We start from the raw sequence: 12,726 nt of genomic DNA, 5'->3' as shown, positions 1-12,726 counted from the left end.
CGTCAAGGATAATGCACTTGGCCCTGGCCATCGCCTCTTCGTACCTTTCATTTTCCTTGGGGTCGATTAGGACAGCTATAACCTTCAAGGCGCAGTTCTTCATAAGATTCCTGTCAAACCCTGATAAGTTTCTGGCCTTCCAGACTGCGAAGTTCGATGCTCTGTCCAGCCTATCCTGGTCTCTTATCCTGTATAGTGCCATGACGCTCCTCTACTTCCCTCCTGGAAGTTCTCTGTTCGACTCCTCTGAGTCTCTACTTCTCATCTGGAAGTTCTCTTCTGGACTCCCTTTGAGTTCTGATTTCCCCCTTGGAAATCGTTCTGTCGCTTGTCGAGATTTCGCCTACTCTAATCGTCTTGTGCAACTGCACTGCTGATCTTGGTTCCTCGGCTAGAAACCCTGGGTAACAACTCCTCTGGCCCTGCTTTGTCAGGTATTGTTTTGACTGCAGTACCTCACCAACTCCACTTTGCAATATTTCTACAGCCTTCTAGACTCCAGCAACTGCCACTCTATGAACTGCGTTAGCCCCTCTCTGTGCCACGCTGGCTTTGCGTCAGGAACACTGGCCTCTCTGAGGCTCTGCACAGTTCCCAGCTTCTTCTGCGTGGCTCTGCGTCACACTTCCTTGGCTTCTTTGCTGCTAGAAACAACTTGTCACCTTGGGACAACTGTTTTCTGCTGCTATTACTCCGCTCGGCTAATGTCTTTTAGTCCTCTTGTGATCTGCAATCACCCTCTGATACCATGTTGAAGTTTCTAAGTTTACTTAGTTTAGAATCCCTTCATGAACTTTTTCTGATTTATTCCTACCTACTTGTTTTTTTTCTTTAACAAGTTATTTACAAATTAAATACTGAAAATAACGACCAATGCATGCTCAACATATTACAGATCAACGACTAAAAGAAACAAGAGCAAACACACCACATGACACCATTATTTTTGGACCAATGTCCCCGGAAAAACTCAATGCGGGAAAACCGGTGTAGCTATCTGAGGGTTTTCTTATTAAGCAATGTCAGAGTACAATGTGGGTGCCGAAATTGGCCTACCCAACAGAGAATTTCCTTAGCAGCTATACCTCACAGTTTGAGAGAAATCTTCTGGTTGAAACCTTGGAAAATCCTTCCGGCAGCTCCTTGGCACAAAACAGCTCTGCAACCCCAGCTTCTGCCCAATCTGGCCCTGCATCAACCCCTCTGTCTCACGCTGGCCCTGCGTCAACCTTTCTTTGCCTGTGTTAGCCCTAGGAGGCCCTGCGTCAACTTCCTGGGCCTCTGCATCAGACGCATTGGCCTCTTTGGTGCTCTGCGTAACACTTGGCTGCCTCTGCGTGGCCCTGCGTGAGCCCTTGCTGGCTTTGCGTCACTCTCCTTGGTTGCTGCGTTGCTCTCCCGACACAATCTCTGCCTTCTCTATTTCTCTGTGCTCAATGCCCCTCAGCGACTCTCCTGATCACTGATTCTATCTCTCTTAGCAAACCACGCTCTAGAGAATAGAATGACGGATCTCTCATTGGATATTGGTTAGTTGAATTAATTGGTCAAAGTTGTCCTTTGACTCATTGTTGGATTGGAATATTGTATCTCTATGCCGAACATTTGATGACAACCTAATAGAAGAAGAATTTTGAAAGGGTTTTACCCCTTGTGAGGTTTTTTTCTTGGTCTCGGACCAAGTCTTGTGTCTCGTGTTATTTTTGTTGGTTGTCTTCTATCGTACATTGTATTTACTGTTCTTTTTACAATTGCTATTTGTTATTGGAAGATTAAATTGATTTGAAAATGATTGCTAATTGAAGAAAGAATTGGGCTAAGTGATTGTACTAAACATAGAACAATGGAAAATTAACACTGCTCATATTGGTTTTATATGTGGATGATCTCTTCTTGATAGGGTCATCATCGGTCATAGCGGACTGCAAGAGGGACTTGATAGCTGAGTTTGAGATGAAGGATTTGGGATTGATGCTTTATTTTTTAGGATTGTCCGTATGGCATACAGTCAAGGAGATATTCCATGGGCAAGGGAGATCTTGAAGAGATTTAGGATGCAGGACTATATGCCTACGTCCATGCGTATGATTACCAAGTAGAGGAAGATAGATGCCTCAAAGGATGCAGATGTGGACCCTACCTTGTATAGGCAACTCATTGGATCTCTCATTTATTTGGTCAACACAAGGCCAAACATTTGTTTTGCAATCAACACTCTTACTTAATTCATGGTGGAGCCGAAGAGAGTGCATTGGACAACAATGAGACATGTATTGAGGTATCTACGAGGTATAGTCGAGTATGGTTCAAGATATACTCGAGGTGATGGTGTCATTTTGTGTGGATATATAGATGTAGACTGGGCATAAAGTCAGTGGATCGAGAAAGCACTTTAGGGTGTTGCTTCAATATTGGATCTAGGGTTGTCTCTTGGTGTAGTAGGAAGTAGAAGTCTGTGGAACTGAGTTTTGTAGAGGTAGAATACATAGAGCTAACATGGACACATGCGGAGCTTTTGGCTTCAGAAGTTGCTAATTGGATTATTTGGTCAGCGGTTGGATTCAACCAATGTCTACTGTGATAATTAGAGTTGCATCAGGCTCTTTGAGAATCCAATATTCCATGATAGGTTGAAGCATATCAACATAAGATACCACTTCATTGGGGTTTGTGTACAACGTGGATTAGTTCGGCTACAACATGTTCCAATAGATCAACAAGATGCAAATATTCTCACGAAGACCTTGCGTAAGACAAAGTTTGTCTACTTTAGGGATAAGTTGGTGATTTGAATTGGATCCTCAAATAGTTCCATGATTATTAAAAATGGATGACAGACTTAAAGAAATCTTCTAGCTATCACAAATAACCTCTGAATAATGGTAATTTGCAGCCAGCAAGGAGCGACGAGGACCTTTGGTCAAAGCGCGCTGACCGTTGGCCCATGGAGACTGTGCATGGCGCAAAAATGGCAGTTGGGAAGCTCAAACCAGAAACAAAGGCTGTTTCTGATATGGCGATAATCGCCGTATCGCTGGGCAAAACCCCTCGAGAAGGAAAAGCCCTGAGCGCTTGGTCACAAGGGAAACCAAAAAACCGTGGGAAAGCGCTAAAACTGATAGGTGGGTCCTGCGCTCAAAACCGGTAGAATATCGGAGGCATTTCGGGTGGTAAGTGGGTTTGGCCGAAGACCCAGCAATTCCATACACCGAGTGACACGTGTTCGGCGGGGAGAGAGAAAAACCGCTTACATTGTGGACTAACGGTCGAGCAACTCAACCGCGCGACATAAGCGAAGACCGTAGGATCTGGGGGCTCTAGATCAAACGGCGAAGGTTCAACCTGATGGATGACCGGACCCGAGGGAGAAATAAGCTATGACGCATAAAGATTTGAAGTCCGATTTGACCGATGAGTCGACAGAAGGATCCGTTTCGCAGGCATCTGGGAAATAACGGAAAAAAATGACCGTTCAGGAAGAACTGACACTTAGTTTGCAAGAAGACAGGTGGCCACCTCTTTGCGAAGCATTATGCAACAATGATGATGTAGGGCAGAGAAGTCCCAGTGGACAGAGGCAGGCGATTTAGAGAGCCGGGAAGCCGAAAGGGAATGCACTGGCTTTAAAGCCATGAGCTGACAGAGACAAGAGAGAGAGACAGTGAGGCAGAGAAGCAGTGAAGAAGCCGAAGGCCGAGAGACACAGAAAGAAAGGCAGGTTTCCAGAGAACAGAGAAGCCGAGCTGACCATCAGAGTAAGGGCAGCATTGAGCAGACAGAGACCAATTGAGGTCGAAATTCAGTAAGGGGAGTCTGTGAACTCCAAGGACTTGGGATTTCCAAGTGCCATCCTACTGATCATCCTCTGTCAAGTGAAACTCAAATTGAGCTCCTTATTGTAAGACTCTACTTTAAAAACATAATAAAAAGGCCACCACTGAAAGCTGGACTAGGAGACATAGCCCAGGAGGATTGGGTGAACTCCTTATTAAATTTTGTTGTGTTTCTGTTTTGCTTACTGTGATCTTTTATTGTTTCAAGTGTCTGTTTATTTTGCAATCTTATTGATCTGTTGCCTAAGATAACATAGACACACACCAGCAAAGGAGTCTGTAATACCTTCATTAACTTCCTGAGGTCGCCTAGGGGTGATTTTAGATCAGTTGGGAGTAGTTGAGAATACCTTTCTCACTAAGAGGGAGTGTTAGTTCTTGGTAGCAACAAACATGTCTTCTAGTCTCTATGGTGTCAATGAGGCTAAGGAACACATGAGGATAATTATCTCCAAGACGTAGAAATTATTTCTAAGGAAAATGCCTCAATTAGATTAATTAGACAATTATTAATTGTTTTCTTAAGTATAACTTAGGGAAATTAGTTAATTAAATCAGATTAATTGAGGAAAATTGATTTTGCTCTATAGACTTTTAGAAAAGTCACTTGATCGGGTCAAGATGATCTTAGTGATTGATTGTGCGTAGGTCGTGGTCACTGGTTGCTTAACGAGAGATTATAAGAGCAAGTTGATGGGGATTTGGAGAACACACAACAAAGTTACTCAGTGGTGTGATTTGCAGTTAGAGCAAGGGCGCAAAGGGAGACACTAGTAGCAGGGATTCAACAGAGAGATTGGGAAGAGAATTTTCGAAACTTTTTTCCACAGTGATTCCAACATTCCAGTGATAGGAAGGGAGGCTAAATTTATTTGCAGAGAGGCCGTACTAGTAGGTGCGAATTAGCTAATGCACAAACCTGGGTAGAGATCGATTTCCAGTTGCCTGAGACAAGTCCTGAAGGAGGTGTGAATTGCTCAATAGCTTTGGAGGAGGCAAAGATCATTGTCGAAAGTGATTACCAAGAGTAGTGCGAGTTCTAAAGGCAACCACAAGGATTTTTTGTTTTGCTAATGCGCAGAGTAGGCAGGGAGTGCGAATTGCATTAAGGAGGCCGAGTTTATTTTGCAGATGAAACTTGGGTTTCCAAATTGATTTTCCAGTGGAGAAAATTGTATGCTAAAGCTTTGCCAGTGAACAAAAGGATGTTGTTGTTTTTCTCAATCTCGCTAAAGAATTAATAATATAAACCCTCATTTGCAGAATTGGTTTCCCCACTTTGGCGTTTTTCTAGGGACTATTGTCCAAGATCTTGTTATCAATTATTTTGTGTGTGTGCATTATTTCTTAGTCCCTGTATTTATTTGTTAAAATTGTAGTTGTGAATTAATCAATGTTTGTTGAATTAATTTATGAAGACAAATAAACTGCATAAGTTAGAAGATTAAATTTCCAGTTACGACAATGAAGGAAATTTCACATGTAGAGCATCATCCACAACCATGGGCACCTTCAACACCCACAACGTTCTTGCATTTGCTTTATTATTCATGGGATGATGCACCTAGACGAGCATGCGCCCAACTAGCCCAACGATAATCACATGGTTTCGCAGTTGGTCTAGGGCCCAGATGAGGTTTGTCTCATGCTTTGAGACATGGGAGGGCTAACACCATATTTGGTGCCCTCAACGTTGGAGCATAATCAAGCTTATTCACCAGTTGGAGACCTATGAGACCCAATTTTGTGCCCCAAACCCACATTTGGGGTATACAAAATGATTTAGAGAGATCTAGGGGCCAACACTTGTCATGGCACTTGAGGAGTTGAACGCTTGCCCTAAGCAAGCCTATGCTAGCATGACATCATCATTTCGACTTGCATTTATGGAAATAAATTTAATTTCACAAAGGTTGCTAGGTCAGCTTGTGACCTAGGCTTATGTTGCAATTTATTTTATGATTATTTACAAGCTCATAGGCTAAATAACATTTTGACCTCCTCATATAAGGAGAGGAGAATCTCATTTGAATAAAATCATCATCACTTCTTAAAATTTCGACTTCCTTAGAGGAACTCACACTTTATCCTTTTGTGGATGATTGGAGATCTTTGGATGCATCTTGATGTTTGAATCTGATTTTTGGTATTCTTTGGTTATATTTTGTGGTATAATGGATGGAAATCTTGCTTGTTGTCTTGTAAGTGTACTTTATTGTTGAATATCTATTTATTGAATGTCTAATGTATGGAATTTTGATTCTAGGCTATTCTAAATTGTGCCCTAATTTGTTGAAGATCAGTTTTGAATTGCTATCTTGATGAATATTGCATGCATTACTCATACATCACATGTAATGCATTGTCCTAGTGGTGAACTCCTAGTAGCTCTCCCATAAAACTCCATTTCTCCATTGAGTGGGTAAATGCTAGAAATTTGATTGCTAGGGCATAAAATTTCGGCGTCCTTAGGAACAAATTTGGCTAATCTTTATCATCTTAGACACCATATTCATAAGGGATAAGGCATCAATCCAAATTCTTGCTGACCATTCTTAAATTTTCTCTATATTTTCTCTCCCTCAAATTTGGCCCTTTGAAGGCTATGTTAGGAAAATAGGGTTTGGTGCAAATCCCTAGGAAAGAGGAATTTTGGCGGTAGGGGAACCCATACCAGTGTGGAAAAAGTCGGGATTAAATCCCCAAAATGCGATTTTTTTTGGATGGCCGATTAAATTGGCTGATTTTTTGCCAATTTTTTTCCAGTTGAAAAAGTCTGGATTAAATTGGGACTTTTTCCAAAAAATCGTGAATGAGGTAGTTTTTTTAACGATTTTTTTATTTTTTTTGAAAAATGGGATTTTATTGAAAAAGTTGAGATTTTATTGAAAAAGTCGGGATTTTTTAAAAAATGAATATTTTTGTGTTCTTTTAATTTTGCCGACTTTTTGCCAACTTTTTCAAAAAGGTCCGGACTTTAACGTCTATTTCAATTTTTGGACCCTTGCTGATTTAATCTTGACTCCGAATTTTTCCACATTGGCCTAAACATCAATAGGATAGTATTTGTCACCAAATTTATCATTTTGGTGGACATTCACTTCAATTCATCCATAAATTTCCTTGCCCTAGTTGTTTGCTTGATAGGGAAACCCTAGTTTTCCTTCCTTCAACTTAAGGGTTTCATTGAAGGTTTAATGAGCATTGGCATAGTTAATATACATTGTAAGAAACTTTTTCTCCTTGCCTTGACCTTTAGTTACTCCAACACTCATCAAATTTATCAAACCCTAAGTCTGGTGTCCTTATTTCTAGTTCTCTTCATAGAAAGTGAATTACTTCCTCATGAAGCCTTGAACTTAAATTGTGTTTTTCTTAAAGACTTCCTAGTGAGATCATTTCACACATTAAACCTAGATTACCTATTCTAAGTGATCTCTCTCCTATCGAGACTCCTCCCATTGGTGAAAGTCCATAAAGAGCATATGGTTTTGGCTATGGTGATAGTGAGTCACTACCCCATTGTTGCTTCTTGGTCTAGGTTGCACCTTGTAGTGTTTCCCTCTATAAGGCTTGCTAGATTTTGCGGCAAGAAGGACTAGCCTTTACACTTGGAGAACATGTTCAGAGATGTTTTCTTCCTTTGTAGGGTTTGTACTATGGGGGGTTCTTCCTCTGGTCGGTACAGATTCCCCTATCTTGCTCTTAGCATTTCGAATAGATTTTCCTTTCTTTGTGTAGATGATGCTGGTTGTATGAGGCCACTTCATTTCTCTATAATTCGTGTCTCCCTCGTTTCAATTACTCTTTGGATGCCATTGGTCATTCCACTTGTCTAAGTGAGAGATCAACAAGCTTACTAGGGTTGAAATCTATTAAACATACATTGAGAGCTCTTAAGTCTCCCTCATGGACCCTAGCCCCAAATATGGCCTCATTGTTTGCCTTGACTACATGTAATGTCATTAGGTTCATGGCCTTAGGTTCCCTGTTGGCTGGTTGTGAGCTTCAGTCACCTTGTTCGTGTTTGTGTTCAAGTTCGACAACTTTGAAATTCGAAAAAAGTTTTTACAGTTAAAATTGTGGGGATAAAGTTCGACATTAGATGCCATGTTTGAATCTTATTTTTGACAGTTAATTTGATTTGAATAATGAATTTTATTGACAGTAAATATAGGATTCACAAATTCGCACCGCTACTCTTGTTGTCAGTGCAATTTTAGATTTTCAAAACTGCAAAAACATTGACACTGCTGTTTTCAGCGCTTGAGCCCTGTTTATTACAAATTTGTGCTGCTACTCTGGTTGTCAGCGCTTTAAAAATTATCAACTAAAATTGTGATAACACTTCCAAGGGCACAAAGGGTCTTCTCTAGATGAGGATGGCTGTCCAAAGGAGGGAATTTGTCCCTGAGCTGCCAAATTAACACCCCCTCTCAGCTAGAGAGAAATTTCCAACTGCAACATATGGCCCATCTCTAATTTCTTGTCATCATCAAGTCAAATGTTGTCTCTGCTCATCTCCGCTCATCTCTGCTCATTTGCTGAACACTATCGAATCTAAAAGAAGAAGAATTTGACATCATAAGGGAGCTAAAGCTACCACCCTCTATCCAAGGACAATATGCGAGATCTACTTACCACAAGGGCAAGGATCACACTCTATCCTATTGACTTGTGACAATAGGTGAGATCGACTTAATGATCTCATTCTATGAGTCTATCCTATTGTCTAGTGACAATAGGCGAGATCGACTTAAGGATCACACTTTGTCCTATTGTTCACTGATTGTCCTTCACTGATCAAATGTTCAGCAGAGTGAGATAGTACAATAAGGATTAGGATCTAGCACATAGTGCATCAACAAGACTGGTTAGGGCATACCAACTGCCCTAAACTAATATTCTAAATATGGTGAATCCTCATTTTACTGGTATGCACCTTGTAGTCCACTTCTAGTCATTCCTAGACAGATCTAGGGTTAGAGGCTCCTCAACATACCTTACAGCAACCCAGAATCAGCAGCTATACGAAATAGTCTCGAACAAAGAAAGGAGTGCTTGATCCACTGCGCAGTGCCTTCTAGTGACTGCGGCTTGAAGGGTCTTGCCTTCCAAGGCCTTATGACCCCTGAAACAAATGACTCAACCTGCGGCTGTAGTGTTCCTTTCCTGCGGCCTGAACAGAGACATATATGATACAAAGAAAAACACTGAAAGTCATATAACCTCTTCTCTGAGTTGTGGCCTGTGATAGTAAGTCATCTGAGGCCCTCAACTGCCACCAAATAGCCCTACGAGCCTCCTTGCTGGCTACGGCAAACCAGAGACAACTGCGGCCCTTTCTCCCACAGAATGCTGTACCCAAACAGACAAACTGGGCTCTTAGCCCTTGAACACTCTAGCCTGATACGCACCTTATTTCAGAAGAAATATGGTCCTTGATGATATATCAAATGATGTAGGAAGCATTACTATATATAGGAATAAGAGACATGTTGGTTGGACATTAAGGAGGTGAAGCCAACCTTGACCGTTTTGCATATGGGAGGGCATAAAATCAAAAGCACATTTCTCCTTGACCAAATTTAATGATATTTAGGTCAATTTTGGTCCTCTCCAAAAGAGGAATTCAAAGCCGCAAATATCTTTCCCAAAGAAGCTGTCCAAAGTGGAATTTGGTCCTAGTTGCCAATTTTAACAGTCTTGGATTTTGTTGGGTTCAGCAATTTTATACTGTTTTTGTCACCTTTTTCCTTCAACATTTTCAATCTCTAAATGCAAGGAAGTCTAAGGAACTTAATTATTCTTAGAAGTTGAAGTTTCACTCATTAATATTGTACTTAGGTTTTATAGGTAGATATTTATTTGACTTCAAGGGTTTATATTGATTATGCTCAGATTGGTGAACTCTTTTCTTCGTCAGATACACAAAGGCCTTGGAGGTGATGAAGAAACTTCACAAAGACCAAGCCCAGGAGATCAAGATGCATAAGCTGAAGCTAGAGAATCTGCAAACATTAAAAGATGCAGCGTACAAGGTATTTTGCAATTAATGTACTTTTATGCTTCAATTTTTATTTTTGAAAAGTCAGGTTAGCTTTTGTTGTTTGGGTAGTAATTACCAATAGCTGGGACATTTCATAGCCGTTGGAATCATTTTGTATGTGTAGAACATGGCCATTGATGGCACAGCTGGGCATACATGCTTATGAGAAGTCATGGCTCATACATTTTAGATTTCATTTGGCTGATAAATTCCACTTCAACTTCAGATAGTTGTTTTTATATTGGCAGCTCCGTGAAAGCATTGAACAGGATCAAGAAAAAACTTCAGCTGTGAAAATGCAAATCCAAGAATTGGAGAAAAATGTTCAGACTATACAGACCAAAATAGATCAGATAGAGACAACTCTCAAAGATATAAGAAACCTGCAAGCAGAAGTTCGGGTTAAAGACACTAAAAGGAGCACTCTTTTTAAGCTTCAACAGACACAATATGCAGCCCTTGCTGAGGAAAATGAAGGTTTTCTATTTTTTTTTTTAAATATTTTTTTCTCTCTTTCAAAATTATTTTCCCCCATGTTAGCTACTCATTTCTAAGACAAGACTTCATTAGCCTTTTGAATCTTGAAGTTACGCTTGTTCTCATTTTGTGTGCAAATTGACACTGTAATATTGAAAATTTTAGATACCGATGAGGAGCTCAGGGAATGGCAAGCAAAGTTTGAAGAAAGAATCACACATTTGAAAACGAAAATTAGCAAGTTGGAGAGAGAGCTGAATGACACAGCAACAGAAAGTGCAGTTATTACCAAGACAATTAATGATACATTTCGGGACATGGGCAAGCTCCAAGCTGAAGCAGATGTATTTCCATTACTTGGTTTCTGCCTTATTCAATTTTTGCTGCAGTTCCCTTTTAGTTGGTGTTATTATGGTTCCAATAGGACGATTTCCATTGCAGGCTCATTTATCTTTGAGGGATGAGCGAGATAGATATATTCAAAGTATGTTTGCAAAACATAACCTGGGTGTGGTGGATAACCTACCTCTTGATAATGATGTGGCATTTCGTCTTACAAATCGAGCTAAATTGCGTCTAAAAGAACTTCAAAAAGATAGTGCAGCTGAGAAGGTACTATGACTCGAGGTTTTAGGAGGTCCACTCATTCTCCTATTCCTTATCTGCATTAATTCTCTAAATGATTATATGATTAACAAAATTATTATCGATTTAAAGAATAAATACTTATGCAGGAGTCTAATGACATGGAAATAAAAAGATTATGGAAAAGCTTTGAATCTGCCAGCAAACGGTGCAGTGAACTTGAAGGCCAAAAACTTGCAAAACGACAAAAGAAGGTTTTGGATTCGAATATCTAGTGCTTTGGCATGCATCCTTTACAAATACACAATGATAATCATTTGGGTATTCTTCCATTTCTATCAGGTGGAGATTGAAAATCGTCTAAAAGAGATTGACGAAGCCTTGGAAAATCCAAGGCAGTCAGATGTAGATTTGGCTCGTATTGATGAGAAAGAAAGGCTCTTGGTAATTCATATAAAAAATTGAAGAAATTCACTTTGTTCATAAATCTCTTTGGTTATTGAGTATATGTTCTTGGGGCATTTATTATGTTATTTTATATGCTTTCAGGAAGAGGAAGTTCAGAAGAAAACAGGGCAGCTTGATGAGAGAGATTTTGAATCCAATATACAACAGAAGAAGATAGAAATATATAGCTTGGAGCAAAAAATAAAGTCTGTTCAGCGTGAGAAGGATGGCATGGCTAGTGAATCAGAGGATAGAGTTAAATTGGGTCTTAAGAAGGAGGAACTGGAAGGCTTGAAGAGGAAGTTGACTAAGATGTTGTGTCCTTTTATGAGGCTTAAGGCTTGTGAATATATTACACTTTAACAGGTCCTCTGAAAGTCTTTTAGTCCAAAGTGTGATATTTCTGTTGATCCCTGTATTTTGCAGAATTGATGACAATAAGGAGAAGATAAAAGGTGCTCTTAAAGGACGACTGCCTATGGCCAAGGACCTGAGAAAGGAGATTAATTCTACCTTAAGGTAAGGCTGCATGATTCTTAACAGATGTAGCAAACATAGGTTGGATAAAAGTTCAAGAAGTGGTAGCTATGTGTTTTCATGAATCTCAGGTAGATGATTATTGTTGTAAAGAAAAATTTGAACTTTGTCAATATCCATTGTATGCTTTGTAGCCGAACTGTTCACACCTCAAAATGGTTTCAGCCTCCCACTCTGGGTTTACACCCACATTGGGTTCATATCGGGCCGATCTACCCTACACCTGAGTGCGGAATGACACACCCCAGCCTCTTGCCTTGCATCCGCCCGACCAAATTTGGGATGTACTGCGTGGTTATAGACAGTTTTTGATTCTTGACCCAGGTAACGTATATGACAGTTGACCAATATGTAATAGAGATTGGATGTGTAGCTACACATAATCCATGTTTAGGTGAAATATATGAAAACATTGAATCAATGTGTGGGAAGATTAAAACTTTTAAGGAATTTAGACTCCTGTGATCCATAACATTGTTTAGATAATCTTCGGCAAAATCACATAACCAATCTTTTGTCGACGCGTTTCGAACCAACCAGTGTGGTTCATCGTCAGGACAAGTTGAAGAACCAATCCGGCTTAGCTTGATTAAATAGAGTGTGCAGAGACTCCAACAGCTATAATGCTAACGGCTAATTTTGACCTAATGATCCTGGTCAAACCCCTAAATTAGTTAATTAATATTTCTAGAAATAGCTAAAATAGGTAAATAAAGGAATTCATTTGTTAATTTAAAAATAAATAGATATATTATTATTATTATCTCAAATATTAAGAGAATCCCTAGTATAATATTA

The 12,726-nt window shown here is 39.9% G+C and overlaps 1 protein-coding gene across 3 annotated transcripts in view; it reads left to right on the top strand.

Annotated features, from left to right (window-relative positions):
• Positions 1 to 12,726, top strand: part of RAD50 (DNA repair-recombination protein (RAD50)) — a 446,299-nt gene that overhangs the window by 150,156 nt on the left and 283,417 nt on the right. For all 3 annotated transcript variants that reach the window (XM_089428359.1, XM_089428350.1, XM_089428366.1), the window contains exons 5-12: positions 9,760 to 9,874; positions 10,131 to 10,359; positions 10,525 to 10,703; positions 10,801 to 10,971; positions 11,094 to 11,198; positions 11,287 to 11,388; positions 11,494 to 11,705; positions 11,818 to 11,910. In XM_089428359.1, the coding sequence (XP_089284485.1) occupies positions 9,760 to 9,874; positions 10,131 to 10,359; positions 10,525 to 10,703; positions 10,801 to 10,971; positions 11,094 to 11,198; positions 11,287 to 11,388; positions 11,494 to 11,705; positions 11,818 to 11,910 (1,206 nt within the window). The remainder of the gene's footprint in view (positions 1 to 9,759; positions 9,875 to 10,130; positions 10,360 to 10,524; positions 10,704 to 10,800; positions 10,972 to 11,093; positions 11,199 to 11,286; positions 11,389 to 11,493; positions 11,706 to 11,817; positions 11,911 to 12,726) is intronic.

This window comes from Pinus tabuliformis, chromosome 6, assembly GCF_031772625.1.
Source record: "Pinus tabuliformis cultivar Carrire ecotype Pingquan chromosome 6, CPIR1, whole genome shotgun sequence".
Classification (NCBI taxonomy): domain Eukaryota; kingdom Viridiplantae; phylum Streptophyta; class Pinopsida; order Pinales; family Pinaceae; genus Pinus; species Pinus tabuliformis.
This window is presented reverse-complemented; position numbering and strand designations above follow the sequence as displayed.